Here is an 18,811-nt window from a genome sequence, read left to right on the forward strand (position 1 = left end):
GAATCCGATATTAATGATGACTTTGTTTCAGAGACTTTGCCTCTATTATTAAGTGATTGATGGCTTAGTTTGATACATATTAAATATTTGAACCATGGAGTCCACCATGACCGTGTTACTTGCACTTGATGTGATATTTTGGCTCTTGAAAGAAGACTGCCTGCCTGATTGTGTGTCCTGTGTTCCTTCATCCCTTGTCTAATCTTTCAGACTTCTGCTGGGCAGAACACTAAGAACCCTAAAGGCAGCTCTGGTAAGACTGCCAAACCTAGAGAGGTAAGGATGGACCCTTCCCTCTCACCCCTGTTCCTCCATAGGAGGATTCTATGTGAAAAACTGTGTGGGGTAAAACAAAAGGGACAGGAAATAAGAAGAACTGAACTGGACTTCAAGTTAGCTGGTTTTACTAGCTTCAAGCTTTTGTAGTAGACCTGCTGGGACTAGAAGAAAGAGAGAGAGACACACACAAAAACACACACACACACACACACACACACACACACACACACACACACACACACACACACACACACACGAAATGATTTGTTTCTAGTCTTAATAAGACCATGACACCATAAAATGAGTAATGTAACTCTAGGGAGTTGTATTCAATTTAAATGAGCTATTCCTGATTTATCCTTCTCTCTCCCTCCCCCCCACCCCCCTTTAAAAGGAAAGAAATGCTGGGTTTTCCTATCTTGCCCATCCTGGAAGTACAGGGGCTACACAGGTCCCATTGTGATAAGCATAGGAGCTTTAACAAACTATTGTGTTTCAAAATTACCTAGAACCTTTTGACCCTCCATAGACTGAGCCCTCTTCCTGGGGCTCACCATATTGATGCTGGACTTAGTGTCCACTCAACTTAGAACTCCTGAGCTCCAGAGATCCACCAGCCTCAGCCTTCTTGTTAGAGATAGCTGGATTACAGGCTGTGCCACTATGCCCAATCCTTACTTGTTGGAAAGAAACAACCATTATTCAAGGTGAACAGAAAAGCCTGCGTGGAAGGGACATTTTAAGGGTAGAAGAGGGATGAGATGAAAAAAACATGCACAAGGTACCAGGGGGCCTATGTAGACAGAGTGGAATCCATTTCATGGCACTACTTTAGGATGAAATTGATAGGCATAATCCTAGAGATCAATCTGGCACTCCTTAGCAAATAAATAATGGGATAGTGAAATTCTAATTTCATAGAGGAAAGACTTCTTTTATGTACCTTTTTTGTTTTCAGTTTTGTTGTAGCCATTTAAAGCGTATTTTCCTAAGCCTATTTCTTTTCACTCGATTCTTTTCTTTAAATAACTAAATATCAGAAAGGTTTAATTGTGGGAAGAAACTTTATATTTCCATCCTACCTTAAAGGGCAAACTTAACAGAGTTCTGGAGTTTTGTTTGAAAAGCAGGAGGAACAATCATAGTTCATCCCATTCATTTGGTCACAGAGCTTTGGGTTTTTAAATATATAACTTAATTGTTTTTCTTTATGGATTTTTTTTTTCAATAAAGATTTTCCTATTCTGCAAATGCAGAGAGGTTGCTTAGTTAGAATAAGTCATCTTTTTATCCAACCTGTATAGAGATTGGGAGACCTGAGTGGTTAGTATAATTAGTGAGTAGCACAGGCCCCTAATTTGAAGTGTCATCTTTGTATCACACATTGCTTCTCTGTGCACTGTACTAGGTTAGTCAGTCTTAAAGCTTTGAGATGGAGGAGACCGTATACGGTCATCCCAGAGTAGAGATAGTGCAATATTTGTTACATTCTGTTGCCTTTGTTATGACCAGTAATTCAAAGGAATCCTTCTTGGTGGAATTTATTTCTTTGAGACCTATCCTTACCCCCTACTCCAATCCCTCCTTTACACAGTTTCCAAAATAATATTGGTAAAACAGGACTGATTGTGTCATTTCCTCTCAAAACTCTTGGCTTTTTATCACCTCCTAGATTCCTCAACCTCTTCTTTTTTTCCCCCTGCTCTTTACAAAGAAATTATAGTAGTCCTTTCAATAGGGAATGTACTTTATTGTTCTTCATTTATTTATTTTCATTGTCCCTAGTAATAAAGATCAAAAAAGAAGAGACTGTTAAGCAAAACCAAGAAGCACATTAACTGTTGAGGAGTTTATATTATATTCCTTAACTATAGTCCCCCCCATTCTGCAGAGTTGGGGAGCCTGTTATTTAAAGCTCTTCATCATATGGGCTCCCAAGTAGTTTTCATATTACTTTTGCGTGTTATAGCCAGAATGGCTACTAAACTGTTCCTTGAACTCAACATTCCACCTCCATGCCTTTACACAAGGCTTTCTCCATGTAATTCTTCTTCACTTCTACATCTTAGAATTTTTCAGGGCTCAGCTTAGTTGCCAACTAATGTGGTTAGTTAGCCACTCTCCTTTTCCTTCAGTTGTTTGTGTTCTCATTCTCCTCAAATTATTCTGTATTTGCATCTTTGGCAATTGAATGGTAATATATTGAGGGCAGGGAGTAGTTTCTCTTCAGTACTTTTTTTAACAGCAGAATCCTGTCTCATCTCCCACCATTGAATTTAACCTTTTAACAAAAATTTGAGCAAAAGCCCCAACCCGAAAAGATATATATGACAGCATATGCAATATGTGTCCATTTGTCCCCTTCCCCACCTGACTTTGTATCATATGGTGCTCGAAGCATTACTTTTATTGCAAATAGGTATTTAATAGGTCTTGGTTTGAATTCTAAATGATGTAATTTTTATTTGGAAAAAAAGAAGTACAAAAATTCATTCTGTTTCTCTAAATATAAAATTTAATCTTTGATCCAGTGACTCATTTAAGATTCAGATCTTTTGTCATTTTGACTTTCTGGACATATTTGATCTGTTAATTCAGAGGTCATTTGGATATCATTTTAATATATTGGGAAAATATTGGTCATGTTATGGCAAGACCTTAAAAAATTACATGAAAGCATCCTTGTGATGCTTTATTTATAAAACTTTGAAAAATAAGTAGCTGAAAAATCCAGTAGGGAAGTGACTTGTAGCTGAAAAATCCAGTAGGGAAGTGACTTGCAGTTTTATGACCATATAAAATAATTGATGACTTCTTTTGAACAGCTTTTCATTGGAATCAAAGGTCTCATAAGATGGGATTCCTTTCGTCCTATAGGAAAGCTCTTTGGGGTGATAACCATGGAACAAGACTGCATTATAAATGCTTTATCAGTGGGATATAAATAGAGTGAGCTTATTCTGTTAATTTCCTGAAGGTCTTTAACTCTCCAGGATTATTTATATTGAAATTTTCTTGATAATATATAAATAGAAGCATGTGTTACTGATTGTTGTGAGGATCAAATGAAAACAGTATATTTAAGGCATTGCTTAAATATTAGTTTGTTGTTACTCTTACGAGTCAGATGTATCCAAATTCAGAAGCTGTTTGTAACTCAGAACATTATACTTTGATTTTTTTCAGGAGGAAGAGCTCTTTCCATTTAATTTGGACGAGTTTGTTACCGTGGATGAAGTTATAGAAGAGGTAGACCCTTCTCAAGCCAAGCAAAATGCACCAAAGGGGAAAAAGAAAGAACCTCTCAAGAATCTTCCTTCTTCTGAGATTAACTTAAAAAGAAGGAAAGGGAAAAGTTCAGTAAGTTGTGTTGCTGAGAGTGAGTTATCTTTTGTTACCCTGGATGAGATTGGTGAAGAAGAAGATGCCGCTGCTCACCTGACCATTGAGTCTGGCTTGGAAACCAAAGCTCTGGTCACTGTGGATGAAGTTAATGATGAAGAGGAGCTGAATGTAGAAGAAATGGTCCAAAATGCAAATTCCCTCCTTACTTTAGATGAGATAATTGAACAAGAGGATTGCACTTCCCACGGTGAGCCTAAAGATGTCACTATTTTGTCAGTGGATGAAGAACGAGATCTTTTGAAGAGGGAACCCCTAGTAACTGTGGATGAAATTGGAGAAGTGGAAGAGCTACCTCTCAATGAGTCAGCAGATATAAATTTTGCTCCTATAAATCCCAAGGAAGAAGAAAATGTTGTAAGGGAATCCATTGGCTTCATTTCTTCTCAGGTGCCTGAAGACCCAACCACTTTAGTTACAGTAGATGAGATACAAGATGACAGCAGTGATGTCCATTTAGTGACTTTAGATGAAGTGACAGAAGAAGATGAAGAGTCTTTGGCAGACTTTAACAACCTTAAAGAGGAGCTTAATTTTGTTACTGTTGATGAAGTTGGAGAAGAGGAAGAAGGAGAAAATGAATTAAGAGTTGAGACAGTTAGAAAAGATGTTTGCTCTGTGGCTAAAACAGGAGGCATTAAGAAGAAACCTATAGCCATAAAGCAGGAGAAGCCTAGAGCTTTGCACCAAATGGGCCAGATCAATGAAGAGATTATAGAGAAAGACCCCAACACTATGACTGAACGACATCTAGCAGGTAACTAAGTAATGGTGGACTTCTCTCTTTTTAAAAAAAAAAAATCAAAATTTTGTTATAGTAAGCACCAAATAGTTTTTTTGATTTGATTTTTTTTTCTGTTTTAAAAATTATCTGAAGTGGACTCCTACAAATTATTTCTGCCACTTTGCCTCTGAGTTGGATGAAGTTTTGTTTCCCTTTTGTAAAGCTGTAACTTCTTTTTATTAAATCTGACTAGTTACACTGCACTAGAATTGTTTTAGGGAAAAGAGATCTTTAATAATAAATATGACTTTGAGTTTGAGGGAGGTCACGGATATTTTAGTACTTTAACAAAAACTGTGTCACATTGTTTGAAAAATATTTTGGCCATGTGGTAGTAAGAGCCTAGAAAGAGTTGTTGCAGATTACTGTGGGACCTGATTAAACATGGTAAAGATATACTTAAACTTTGCTTAATTTCAGAACAAAGCATTTCCCAAGTTGCTTCACCTCAAGAAAAGGGGATGAAGCCAGAGAGCAAGCAAGAACACTCAGGTAGGAAATAGGCATATATAAAAAAGGTCTCAATCTTAAACAATCCTTTTCCCAGTCAATCTTCCCTATTCTGGATTCACTTGACTCCACAATCCATCTTGATTATATCTTTGGCCATTTTGAAGTTTTACCAGCTTTTACCTTACAATTCCCCTGCTTCTTTGTACTTTGTGTAAACTACTTTGTACCTGCTTCTTCCTACTACTCTTGAACTTGCCTCCTCCTTAGATAGAGGATGATTCACACCATCTAGTTTTTCTCTTGTGTGAGGAGACCGATAAGTAGGAATTGTCATGGAATCCTCCAGATTTGTCAGATTGCCTTGGCTGGGGCTTTCAGGGCAGTTGGAGAGTCTTCTTGATTCTTCGTGACTTCCGCATTCCTTGTGGTGTCTATTGTAGAGACCTTGTCTTTTGTCACTACCCAGGCTCCCCCATAATTTAAGTACCCTTCCACTCAGAAGAGAACCCATCAATTCCCTTTCTCTCTTCCTCAAAATATGTGCAAAAGATGAAGAAGAAACAAGTGGCCAGTGGTAGACATAATAGGGCAGCAGGGCAGCAACACAGGTGAGGTTCTCCATGTAGGCCCTGGCTCTCTTCTGAGGGGAACCTTCAACCCAAGGATGTCCCTAGGTAGGTGGTCTGTCAGCATATCCAGCTCAGCCTCACTCAGACTCTTTCTCCCCAAGGCTGACTTGATTCTTTCTGTCTGAGATGTTATCATTCACTCATGTCTGGCTGACATAGCAATATGTTATTTCTCTGGAAGACTGGAATCAAAAATATTTTCATTTTTTGTTTTTGTGTCCTCAGTGCTGGGCACATAATATATATCTGATTTGTTTTCCAGTGGCATAACTTCTCTAGTTCCATCATTTAATGTGATGATGTATGTAAAGTACTTTATAAACTTGGAAACACAGTAATTGTCAGATAATAGAACCTGTCCTGCCTCTTCATTCTGCTGCCCACTTTGAAACAGTCCAGGGGGAAGGGAGATGGCTCAGTGGATTGAGAGCCAGGCCCAGAGATGGGAGGTCCCAAGTTCAAATCTGGGCTCAGACACTTCCTAGCTGTGTGACCCTGGGCAAATCATTTAACCCCATTGCCTAGCCCATACCATTCTTCTGCCTTGGAACCAATACACAATATTGATTATGGAATGGAAGATAGGGGTTTTTAAAAATTAAAATAATATGGTGAATTCTTTGTGTTACTTTCAAAATTGCCCACTTTTTCTCTTCTGTGCATTTAAAAAGTGTTACTTTGACTCTTGATTTTTTTTTTTTGGCATCAGTCTTGTTACTCTACTCTTTCCTCATTCTCTTGATATTAAAGCCCGAGAGGAGGAATAAAAAAATAGATGAGTCATTATTTATGACTAAATCCATAGAATGTCTGTGACTTTCATCTCTTTTTAGGAGGTAGGTGGCACACTTCATCCTTATTTATGGTGACCAGAGTTCTTCGGTATTTGAAAGTTGTTTTTCTTATCCTTTTACATAAATTGTTCCCATGGTTGTCCTCATTTTATTTTGCAACAGGTCATACTTCCTAAGAATTTTGTTTCTTACAACACAGTAATTATTTCATTTGTGTTTGTTCGAATAGTTTCTTGTTCTCTTGTAGGCATCTAAGACAATCCTTAAGAACCTACTTTCAGGATCAGGAGTTTCTTTGTAGCTTTTCTTTCCTGAGTATTATCCTCTTTAGCCCTTTGCCTCCAAAGGTTCCCATTACCAGTTTATGCACATATAGAATTACTGTCATTCAGTATAATTGGAATGTGCAGTAAGATGTGTGTTTAGAGGAAAGGAGAAACCACTTCTAGCTTTGGGGATAGGAGAACATTTAAAGGAAAGGAGAAAAATTTCTTCTGTAGGTTTCTGAAGCCTAATGGAAAACATAATGCAAAGCAGATTATCCTCCTTTTGAAAGTCCAGAGATTACTACTACAATGTTAAGTTTTTTACCTTTTCACTTCTCTTTAAAGCCAAAACTCCAGCTAAGAGAAGTAGAACCAAGAAAGTACCATCATCAGAGATTCTTGATACTTCAGAACCACCAAAACTCGAAGAGGCCTCGATGACTATTGGTAAAATAGGGCTATTTGAAAGTGAAGGTCTGGTACTGATTCTCTGCATAGGGATAGAATCAGAGTCAGAAGGGACTCCTATCTGAACAGTCACATTTGGAACAAGCCAGGCCTCTTTTGAAGGTTCCCAAGGGCAAGGGATTAAGAGGGATGCCTTTCCTAGACAAGGTCATTCTCCTAACTGAATGCTCAGTTCATTAGGAAAATGTTTCTTGATATCAAGCCTAAACCTCCTCCACTTCCATTTCTTTTGTTCCTACTTCTTTCTTATGGGGCCAGACAACAATCCTTCTTCCACATAGCTACTCAAGGTGGCTTTTAGCTCTTCTTGTGCCTCCATTTTCCCTTCCCTTCAAGCTAAACTAAGTCAGACAACTTAGACTTAGGCACTTGACCCATTAACCAAGAAATCAATTCAGGTCTTTTCATATTTATTCAACAGTAGAAATGAAGCAGTGACTGAAGTAAGAAAAAATGAAAAGGCAGACCAGTAGAAACTTCCAGTATCCATTTTAAAACTCCATCTAAAAAGCATTTTCTTGCACAGAGCCAATTAAATCCACCATGTCCTTGTTAGTGTTTATAGACAAAAGGACTGATAAATCTCAACCAAAAGAGCGAATAGATTGGGTTTGTGTAACATACATGTAGAAACAATTTGATGAGGTCACAGTTATATAATAAAACCACTGTGTGCATAGCACTCTAAATGCAAGGTAATTATTGCAGTGGTCCTTGCCTTCAGAGAGCTTATTTAGCTGTAGATGTAGGACGCATTCATAGGAAAATAACATGACAGGGTAACCAGAAAAAATGTCACTTCTGGCCTTGAACAAGTTAAATCATTCCTCTGAGCCTTAAATTTTCAGATGTGTGAAGTGAGAGGATTAGACTATATATAGATAGTCTCTAACAAATAACCTTTGCAGTTCTATGTTCCAAAAGAATTTCATAGAAGGAAAAAAATCTATTGTGTAGAGAAGTTATAGAAACCTTCATGATGGCATGGGCAAAAAGGTCCTCTGTTAGATTGGACTAATTATAGGTCCACACAGTGGCTAGCATCTCCTTAATGCACTTGAAGTTTTTTAATGTACATCATACTTACTGCTGGTGTTAGAAGGTGTGAAGACTATGAAAGTTATCCAAATGAAACTGCATTTGAAGGGGTCACAGCTGTTTAGACATTTCCAGAACAGATGGACAATAGTACAATTTAGATGGGTTTGGAATTGGTTAAGTGGCTAGACTACTCAGTAGTCTAAATTAAAGGTTTGATGTCCTTGGAGGAAGGTCTACTAGTTGAGAGTTCTAGGGATCTGTATAGGCTGTGTATGATTTGTCCAGTCCACAGATTAAAATGTTAAAAGGAGAGATTATATGTTTCAGTTTGTAGATGGCAGAGCTGGCACACAAAGTGGCAGAATTGGAACCCCCAAGGTAGGCATGGGATTTAGGATGAAATGAAATAGAGATAAATATATGATCTTAACCGTTCATATCAGAAAACAGTCCTTTCATAGCAACAAGGTGGAAGAAGAACATAGCCAGCGATAGTCTATTTGCAAAAGATTCGGGTGTTTTGGCGACCTGCAAACCTAGTAGGGTTCTGTCAGGCTGTAGAGCAGCCATTAGAATGAGTTGGAGCATCATCTCTGGAAATAAAGACATGGAAGTCCCTCTGTGTTCCATTCTGGTCTGACCATATATTGTATTGTCTTCAGTTCTGTGCACTGAATTTAGGGAGGATATTGATGAGCTGGAGACTGTCCAGAGGTAGACATCTGGAATGCTAAGGCAAGGGGACCTTGAGTTTCTACCTGAGGAGGACCAGCTGAAACACTTGGGGTTGTTTAGCTTAGAAACAAGAAAGCTGTAGGATCTGCAGTAATTATCTTTAGGTATTTGAATGGCTGCCCAGCGAAAAAGGGATAAGTTTTGGTCTGTTTCTGCTCTTAACTTTACTATTCTTTACTTTCTTCACCTGGAAAAGGAGGGGATTGGATAAGATTCGTTGAGGTCCCTTCTAGCTCTTGATCTTTGATCCTATTGTTATTAAGATATATTGTAGGGGGAGCCTTGAGTGAGGGGTTGGTCTGAATTTTAATTATTTCAACATATTTTGTTTCTTTTGTAATCAAGTATTTTATCCATTAAATATTCTGAGAACAGACTCTTCGATTCCAGATTGCCAAAAGGACTCCATGAAATCAAAAAAGCTAAAATTTCCTGATCTAGGTTGTCTCTTTCAAAGCAAATTCTGCTATTCTGAGAATCATCAAAGCCCATTTGTTTCTGTCTGTCTTATGGCAGTATTACAAAGTTCGAGTTTAACTTTCTGGCCTATGAAACTGCATGCTCTATTACTCCATTTTAGAATATTCCCTGGGCCTTCACCATTCTGTTTGTAAAAATTATCTACATTTCCAGCATATAGATCATGCAAAACATTGATATTTGACCCTCTTTTATTCAAGACAAGCAGTCTATAAAAATAAATCTTGCATTTCCTACCTCGAAGAATTTCTAATATTTATAGTAGAAATAATATTTATCTATTTGTAAGACATGGAGTAAAATGAGTCTGGAAATGAGATGTAAATCATTGCAGACTTCAGATTTTTGAAGTGTTTGGATTTTTAAGTAGGGGAGGGGTCTCTTTGGGAGATTGGAAGAATAGTACCCTGAAAATCTGGTGGGGGAGTTTTGTTTTTGTTTTTTAAACTAAACTATGATTTTAATTGAAGAATCTGGATCCGAAGATGCAGAACCAGAGAAAAAGAGAAAGAAAGATGAAGAGTCTTCACTAGGCAAGTAAACTTTACCTCCGACCATTTTAACAACAAACATTTAGTCAAGCTCTTTGTTAAGTAACTGTTGGGAGTGACACAGAGTCTAAACAGAAACCTGCCCTTTGGATTTAGTCTACTAAGGGCATGGCATATACATGTGTATTTGACCTAAAAGTTTATGAGAGAACCTAAGAGAGGACCTTGTGGTTTCTGAGGTCCTAAGATAAAGCCATCTATTTACTGGACTTCAGGGGACAAAGATTGTTTGAATTATTTATCATCATATGCACATTTTCAGACATAAAAATATTCTGGCTAGAAAATTGAATAACTGTATTGGAGTTTTTGCCAGAAGTTTTAAAATTCAAGAATTGCCTTTTTTAGGCTGGGTATAAATATGATGGCATTAGCTTTATTCCTTTCTTGTCATTAAACCATCAATGGGACTGCAATCTGAATACCCTTATTTTCTCTTGTACTTTGGGGTAAGAGGGTGGATATATTTGCCCCCAAAATTTTTCAGATGACATTGTGGGGTGGTACCTGATGGCAAGTTTTTTCATTGCCTATTAGTATCAAGGGCTTTGCCAAGGATAAGCCCCAGCATAAATGAGTAGCAAACTAATTTTGCTTATGAACCAGTGTATCTTCAATTTGATTTTGAAAAGAACTTTCAAGTGAGATTGAGTTAAGAGAATCTCTGAGGCCTTTCTTGAACTTTTCTAAGAATCCTCTGGAGGCATTGCCAACCTGCCATTTCCCTGGGAATGATGAGTGCCCCAGGAAAGTTCTGGAATATCACAATTTCAAATAATAGTATTTTGTTTTTAAAAGTATGTATACTTAAAAACTATATAATATAGTTTAATACACACAGACACGTATCCTTTGTCTTCCTTGTCATCTTGTCTTGCAGATTTAGATTTTCTTATACCGAAGGCTGGTTTCTTCTGTCCTATTTGTTCCCTCTTCTACTCTGATCAGAAAACAATGGCAAATCATTGCAAGAGTGCACGTCATAAGCAGAATACAGAGGTAACATTCTTATTTCTCCTAGAATCTTTAAATGTTGCTTAGGTCACTGTCCTTCCTTTTTTGAAGTGATACCTTGACTTAAAGCCTTTGGTTTCTGAGTAAATTCATGGGCTCCTTCATAGAGTAACCTGGGACATAGACAAGTGTATCAGATTTGGAAGTCACAGAACTTAAATTTCAACTCTGCAATTACTTCCATTGTGGAAAATGGGGAGGGGGTGGTGGGAGTTAGACTAGATGACTTCTGGAATCTCTACCGCTCTAAATCTTTAATATTACTTTTTATCTGCCTTCTTAGTACCAGTCTAGGGAGGATTTCACTTATATTCACAGTTTATGTAATTCTCTCTCTTCTCCAAAATATGTCTGATCCAAAGCCTGCCTGTGGATTGGGTGCCCTCCCTCATGTTTTGTAAGGGTTAAAAATTAAAGGGTTGGGGGGCAGCTGGGTAGCTCAGTGGATTGAGAGTCAGGCCTAGAGACAGGAGGTCCTAGGTTCAAACCCGGCCTCAGCCACTTCCCAGCTGTGTGACCCTGGGCAAGTCACTTGACCCCCATTGCCCACCCTTACCAATCTTCCACCTATGAGACAATACAAGTACAAGGGTAAAAAAAAAAATTAAATTAAAGGGTTGGACTAAATACATAAAAATGTGGTCGCCAAAATTATTACTCAAGCCAGAATGACTTCATAGCAATTTATGTATAAAATACAGGGAAAGTGAAAGTAAGGGAAATGAGAGAGAGTAAATAATTACTCTGGCCAGGTCTGAACCAGGCAGGGCTTCAGAGGCCCAGCAAAGGGGACCCAGAGGTAAACTAAACAAGGGTTTTAGCTATGAGGCCTCTCCAGAGGGCTAATACCTCCAGAAAAGCCAGGAAAGGGAGTCAGCCTCTTTCACTCACCCACATGGTAGTTTTAAGGGAAAATCAAAGAGCAGTCTGAGGTCCCAAGCTAGAGCTCCTTCAAAGTCAAGTTTGAAGGTGAAAGAGCTGGTCACAGGAAGTTCTTGCCACTTTTAGAGACCCTTCCTTTTATCACTTCCTGTGCCTTCTACTTTACGTGGACCAACTGCAGCTATAATTTTGTTCATGACTGCCCTTCAGTTGATTCTAATTGTCACCCACTATCACACACATGGGTCACAGACCTCCCCATACTTAAAGATAAGTAGGATGTATATACTTCTGGTGATTAATTCTAAAAATGGGCAGGGGAGAGTTAATCCCATCTTCATGGTTCATAAGAGAATTCGTATAGCACCTTATCTATGACCTTTCTTTTGGGAAATTTGGATATTCTTAATTTACATAAATATAACAAATGAGGAAGAAAGAAATTAATAGGAACTATTTCAACCAATTTATGTGTCAATAAAACTGACTATATGGATTTTATGAAAACATAAAATACCCAGATCAACAAAACAGAAAATAGAGTACTTAATAACCCAATCTTACAAGAAATTTTTAAAAAGACATAGATGAACTAACAAAGAACCTTGGACTGATGAGTTTATAAGTGCATTCCATCAAACATTTAAAGGACAATTTTAATACTACCTAACCCTTTTGTTGGGGAGGGGATGCCCCCAAAACTACCTTAACCAAGGAAATTAAAAACAAACCATCAACTGATATTCCTAAGAAGTAATGATATAAAATATTAACAAGGAGACTATTACAGTACAATCCAAAGGTTATTATATTCTTATTACTGGGCTTGATTTATACCAAAAATCCAGGATAATGGATTTCTGGATTCTAGGACTGGTTCAATATTAGTAAAATTATAAACAAAATTGGTCATATTAATAGCAATAAAAAATTATGATTAGAATAATAGAGACAAAAGACTTTTAAAGATACAATACCTATTCTCGTTAAAAACAGTCAAAAGCACAGGAATAAATAGAGCTATCCTTAACATGATGAATATCTAAAAACAGTAAACCAACATTCTTTATAATGGTAAGAAATTTGAGACCTTTTCAGGTAGATCAGTAAAGCCAGGATGTGTGTGCTCACCATTAATATTTAGGAAAGTTTTAGAACTGCTAACTGTAACAAGACAAAAATTCTTGATAGAATGAGCACAGGCAAAGAGGAAACATACTGATTCAGTGGATCATATGATGGTGTATTGCAGAATCCTAGAGTCAACTAATTGAAAGCAATTAGCTTAAGCAAAAATGTAGTATATAAAATAAACTCGTACGTTGATGTTTTTCAGTTGCATCTGACTCTCTGAGACCCCATTTGGGGTTTTCTTCACAAAAATGATGGAGTGGTTTGCCATTTCCTTTTCTAGCTCATCTGAAAGATGAGAAAATGGAGGCAAACAAGGGTGAACTAACTTGCCCAGGGTCACACAGCTACTACCTGTTTAAAGCCAGATTTGAACTCAAGAAGAGGGGCCTTCCTGACTCTGGACCTGGCATTCTATCCACTACACCACCCTATGTGTAAATCATTAGCATTTCTATAGATTTAACAAAATCTAGCAAAAAGAGAGAAAATTCCATTTAAATTATAGGAATTATAAAATACATGCATATAGGAACATGCATCAGTGGATATAACTACAAAACTCTTTATACAAATAAATATTGATCTAAATAATTGATCCTGTATCAAGCAGACATTAGATGTGCAGTGACCGCAGGAAAGTCACTTGACCCTGTTGACCTCAGTTTCCTCATCTGTCAAATGGGCCGGAGAAGGAAATGGCAAACCACTCTAGGATCTTTGCCAAGAAACCCCCAAAAGGAGTCATGAAGAGTTGGACATGACTGAAAGAACTGAAAAACAAAATAATTGAAGAAGTATTCATTACTCTTAGATGGGCAGGAGAACTAACTTTTTTTTTCTGTTACTCAGATTTTGAAAAAGTTTTTAATTGATGATTTTTATCTTTGTATATCACCATAGATTTTCCCAGTATCCCTCTTCTCTGCAGAGAACCATCCCATAAAAAGAAAGAAAAAACTAACACAACTGCTAAACATATAATAAAAGTCTGAAAATATGTGCTGTGTACAACACTCATAGACCTCTCATTTCTTCAGTTATGATGAGAGTGCCTTCTACCTCTTAATTTGAGCTAGGCTTGTTATTTAAAATCTTGCAACATTTCCTTTTAGGGAGCGGGGGGGGGGTAGATATAATTATTTCTTCCAGCAAAACAGTATTCCTTCACAGGAACTGTGTATTGAAGTTTGTTTAGCTATTCCCTGATCATCAGGCATTGATTTTGTTTCCTATTCTTTGCTAACATTTAAAAAAAAAAACACAACTGTTGTCTATATTTCTGTGCCTTTGGGGAAGGTATGAATATTTTAGTCATTCTGTTTGCATAATTAAAAATTGCTTTCCAAAATGGTTGCTGATTCACAGCTCTACCAGCATTGCAGTACTGTGTATCTGTCTTCCCAAATCCTGCCAACATTGGCTGTCCCCATCCTTGCTGATTTGCAGGGTTCTGATTTACTGCTTTAATTTTAAATTTATCTTATTAGAGATTTAGAGCACTCTTTCATGTAGTTGTTAATAGTTTGTAACTGTGGAGAATTGTTTATATCCTTTGATCACTGATCTATTGAGGAATGAAATGTAGTGTATTATGATTTTGTTCACAGATACATTAGAGTTATTTTGTGGAATATGGTGTAGGTGTTGGTCTCAACCTAAATATATATCTTTGTGGTGCTTGTTTTTGTTTTTTTTAACCCTTACCGTCCATCTTGGAATCAATACTGTGTGTTGGTTACAAGGCAGAAGAGCAGTAAGAGCTAGGCAATGGGGGTCAAGTGACTTACCCAGGACCTCCCATCTCTAGGCCTGGCTCTCAATCCACTGAGCTACCCCAGCTGCTCCCTAAATATATATCTTTGGAAGGATACATACCAAGGGATGGAAAAAACTTCTAATAAATGGTTCTTTGTTCCATGTTATTTTCAACAGAAATTCATGGCCAGACAAAAAGAGAAAGAGCGGAAAGAAGCTGAAGAGAAAAGCTCCAGGTGATCGGGAGAAGAATTCATTAAGAATTCATTTAGGGTCCAGTTGATTTTATGTATTTTGTTATCACTTAATTTGTAACTTTGTTTCAGAAGCAGATATTCATGTTGTACAAATTTCTGATTGCACTTGATGTAGAAAAGACTGTTGGGGGCGGGGGGAGGGGAAGTATGATGGGTTTGATTTTTATATCAAATCATCTGGCCTGGAGAAACATCTTTTACATACAAGTGTTGAAATAAATGTTGCTACTGTATATTTAACAGCACCTACTTGTGTTTGTTGTTTATTGATAAGGATCTTTCTGTGATTGCTGTGTCTTATAAAGAATTTTCTTGACTGACAATCTTGTGAGTCATTGTGGTGACATTTAGTGTCCTGTTTTCAGAAGATGATTGTACTTGATTCATTTCTTTGGACTGTGGTGTCAGAGATTTCTTTATGGGTTAGACTGATTGGTCTATTAGGATAACAGTCACCCGAGAATCTGTCATAACTTGGTATGTGACATTGTCCACTTTTAGCAGCTTCACTAGTTCTTGTAATAGCATGGTGTTTAGTTTGAGTACAAAGTGACTGTTTATTTTGTGCATTAAACTTTAATTGTTAGTTTTTTGGGTCAGATCAGAATTGTAGAGACCTACATTTTGAGTAGTTCTCTCAAAAAGGGTTTATTTTGTTAAAATTTATAATTTTTTTTGCAAGTCAAAAAGGTGACTCAAATTTTTCTTGGCTTCTGGGAATCTCTGTCATATATTGCCAAGGCCCAGCTGTGACCCCCTAAACTAGTAAGTCAGTATTTGTCATCAGTTCAGGGGTGGGGTGGGAGGGGAAACAGCTTATTACTAACCTACTTACAATGTTGCTTTTGATGGGTACCAAAGTGATCATACTCACTGGAAATTGTACAGGTATGAAATTATTAGATAAAAGTATAGTAACGGCACATTTATCAAACAGGGAATGAGCTATTTCACATCAATAAATTTCCCTGATTTAAATGTCCTTTTTTATTTTTTAAAAAAATGGTGGAGTAGTTATTTGTAAAATGTATTTCATATTCTCCTGACTCATAGTGTATTGAGTTCAGTTTAGCCTTTTCCTGATGACTTAGGTTTTCAGGTTGAACATGAATTATTCTGTTCTCAAATACAATGTTTTTACTTGTATTGTAAAGTTGATGAGATCTGGGAAGTCATATTGTTGCATTTTTACAACCTACTTTGACAGATAATTGTTTTTTTAAGTTGAGAGGCTACTTGCAGAATGTCCATTGGCTTAGCCAGAGTCATCTCTCTAACTTGAACATAAGTTTTCAGAAGGCAGGCAGTGATAACTATATCTTATTCTCGTCTCCCACTCTATTACTGTTCAAGTCACAGTAACTTTTGCCCCAGAATTAATAACCAAGAGAAATTTTCACCTTAGTAAATATTTAGTGAGTGTCTGTGCCCTTTCCTCAGTACCTCACAGATTCAATGAAAAGACAGAAATGAATTTAGACCACTTTGTTATTAACAAGTATGAGATAGTACAGATAGAATAAAGAAAAATGATAGGTGAGAGCAAGGCTAATTAATTAGGGAATGCTGGGGAGGAAGGCATAGGCAACAAGCATTTATCAAGCACCTACCATGTGCAAATACAAGTTAGTATTAAGGGAAATAGGGAGAGGAGAGGCTAGTAGGAGGCAAGATTTTAACTGGGATTTGAAGGAAGCCAGTGAGGCCAAGAGAATGGAGATGAGGACAAGAATTTCAGGCATAGGGGACAGCCAATCTAAATGCCTGGAGTCGAAGAGATAGGAATGTGTTGTGCCAAGAACAGGAAGAGGCCGGTGTTGCCAGATCATAGCATAAGATGTAGGCAGACTAGAAAGGTAAGAGGGATAGGTGTTTTGAGTTCAGTCTTAATGGGAAGTATGATGGGCTTGGAAGATAATAACATGAGTGAAACCAGAAGGGAGATGATCCTGTCTAGGTCAGTGGTACCCTGTTTTTGATTGATTTTTTTTAATTCTGAACTTTTTAACACACTTAGAATGAGCATTTCCATATAAGGAGAGCAGAAAATGAGGCTTGTACTTGAAATGACAAATTTATTTCCGCTTGTTTTTCCTTTGACTGCATAATAAATTCAACCTGTTACTTTCAAAGCTATCCTGTTTGTTTTTCCTTCTGGTTTTTCATCAGTTCCCTTATGCATTCTTAAAAATTCTCCAGTGACCCTCAGAGGTACGTACGTCAAGAGGTGGTTGTAGAAATGGGAAAGGATTAAAAAAGTAGAAGAGGCACTATGCAAAGGAAGCTAGCAGCCAAGTTGATGGCATAGGAAGAAGCGGTACAGCCCTGAGGCCTTGGAGCCCCAGAGGAAAGAAGGATCTCAACTTGAGACCCAGTGCAAAGAGCAAGGCCTCAACCTGGTTACAATCTTGATCCCTGGAGAGAGATCTCTGATTCCAAACCTAGGCACAAAGACCACAGATACTGTCACTCAAACCAAGAGGGGTGGTGTCAGAACCATACTTCCCATAGAAAACAGAGCCATACTGCTGTCATTCTGAGCCCAACAGTGGGAAAATTATTAAAGCAGACTAGGACCATACAAGACAGGATTAATAACAGAAGTATGTAGAGCCCAGCTGGAACACAGGTTCATTCAGGGAAGTGAGGTAGAAAAAAATGAGTAAACAAAGATGGCCATGTCCTGCTGCAGGCATAAGTGACCAGCATTTGGATTACGATGATGTTAATTCAGTCATTTCTGACTATTCCTGACCCCATTTGGGGTTTTCTTGGCAAAAATGCTGAAGTGGTTTATCATTTCTTTTTCCAACTCGTTTTATAGTCAAACAGGGCCAAGTGACTTGCTTGGGTTCACTCAGCTATTAAGTGTCTAAGGCCAGATTTGAATAGTTATGGTGGGGGGGTGCGGGTGGCATGGGGTGGGTCTTCTTGATTCCAGGTCTAATGCTCTATCCACTCCACCACTTAGTTGTCTCATGTGAATTGTGCCTTGGACTTAATGAAGTTTGCATCTTCAGCAAATGGGTAAAAAACTCAAGTGACTTGATTAACTTGGTCTTCAGCCTTAGTGAATCTCTTTTTTCTCGGCCCTTGAAAATTGCCAGAGATGATAGAAGAAAAAAAAAATTATCTTGGATGTTACTATACCTGGAGATCAAGATTCCTATAGGTCACCATGGAGCTGCAGGTCCGGTCCTCCGTTCAGAGATGAGACACCAACTATTCACCTTTGCAAGCTGAAGATAGAAGCCAACAGTGCCGCTGACCAGTAGAGAAGTTGATTTCACAACCTCTGGGATCTGGATCATAGTTTTTTCAAGGATCAAAGCCTGCTGGAATTCCATCCTCATGATGAAATTTCAGGAGAATCCACTGGTCATCCAGCCCATTACAAGATGACCTCCATCAAGGTCCCATTGTGGCTGCATGCCCGATGTTGGTCTCTGGTGCCTTGAACCTCAGAGGCAGCCTTTGCAGACAGATGAGGATGTGGCTCCTTCCCGTGTGGCCAGAATTGGATGTCTGATAGAGGACATGGAAATTAAACCGAGATAGGTGCTGAATGAAATGTATTTGGGGGAAACAGGCTGTTAATGAGCTGAGGTCTGTGTAGACTTTTGCAGACAGAGCAACTTATTTAGACCTTTTGGGCTCTTTGATGAGGAAGTACAGTATTTGAAAGTCTTCATGATGATAAGCCCATGCTTAGATTCCTTTCTTGCAAAACTGCCTCTTGCCCCATCACATCATGTAACAACTCACATCAGATTCTTTCTGTATCTCTCCCCATGAATAAAAGTGTAGAGAACTGTTGAGTCTCTGAAGCTAATTTTCTACCACACTTTCAATGTATTTTTTTTTCCATGGAGATCATATGTTGTTAT

The 18,811-nt window shown here is 37.9% G+C and overlaps 1 protein-coding gene across 1 annotated transcript in view; it reads left to right on the forward strand.

Moving 5' to 3' along the window:
* The window catches only part of ZNF638 (zinc finger protein 638), a 69,731-nt gene extending 54,562 nt beyond the window's left edge, over positions 1-15,169 (forward strand). The window contains exons 21-27 of the mRNA XM_044663032.1: positions 211-276; positions 3,469-4,438; positions 4,886-4,957; positions 6,953-7,054; positions 9,802-9,868; positions 10,737-10,881; positions 14,845-15,169. Coding sequence (XP_044518967.1) covers positions 211-276; positions 3,469-4,438; positions 4,886-4,957; positions 6,953-7,054; positions 9,802-9,868; positions 10,737-10,881; positions 14,845-14,907 — 1,485 coding nt within the window. The 3' untranslated portion in view covers positions 14,908-15,169. The remainder of the gene's footprint in view (positions 1-210; positions 277-3,468; positions 4,439-4,885; positions 4,958-6,952; positions 7,055-9,801; positions 9,869-10,736; positions 10,882-14,844) is intronic.
* The last annotated feature ends 3,642 nt before the right edge of the window (positions 15,170-18,811 follow it).

Source organism: Gracilinanus agilis, chromosome 2, assembly GCF_016433145.1.
Source record: "Gracilinanus agilis isolate LMUSP501 chromosome 2, AgileGrace, whole genome shotgun sequence".
NCBI classification, from domain to species: Eukaryota; Metazoa; Chordata; class Mammalia; order Didelphimorphia; family Didelphidae; genus Gracilinanus; species Gracilinanus agilis.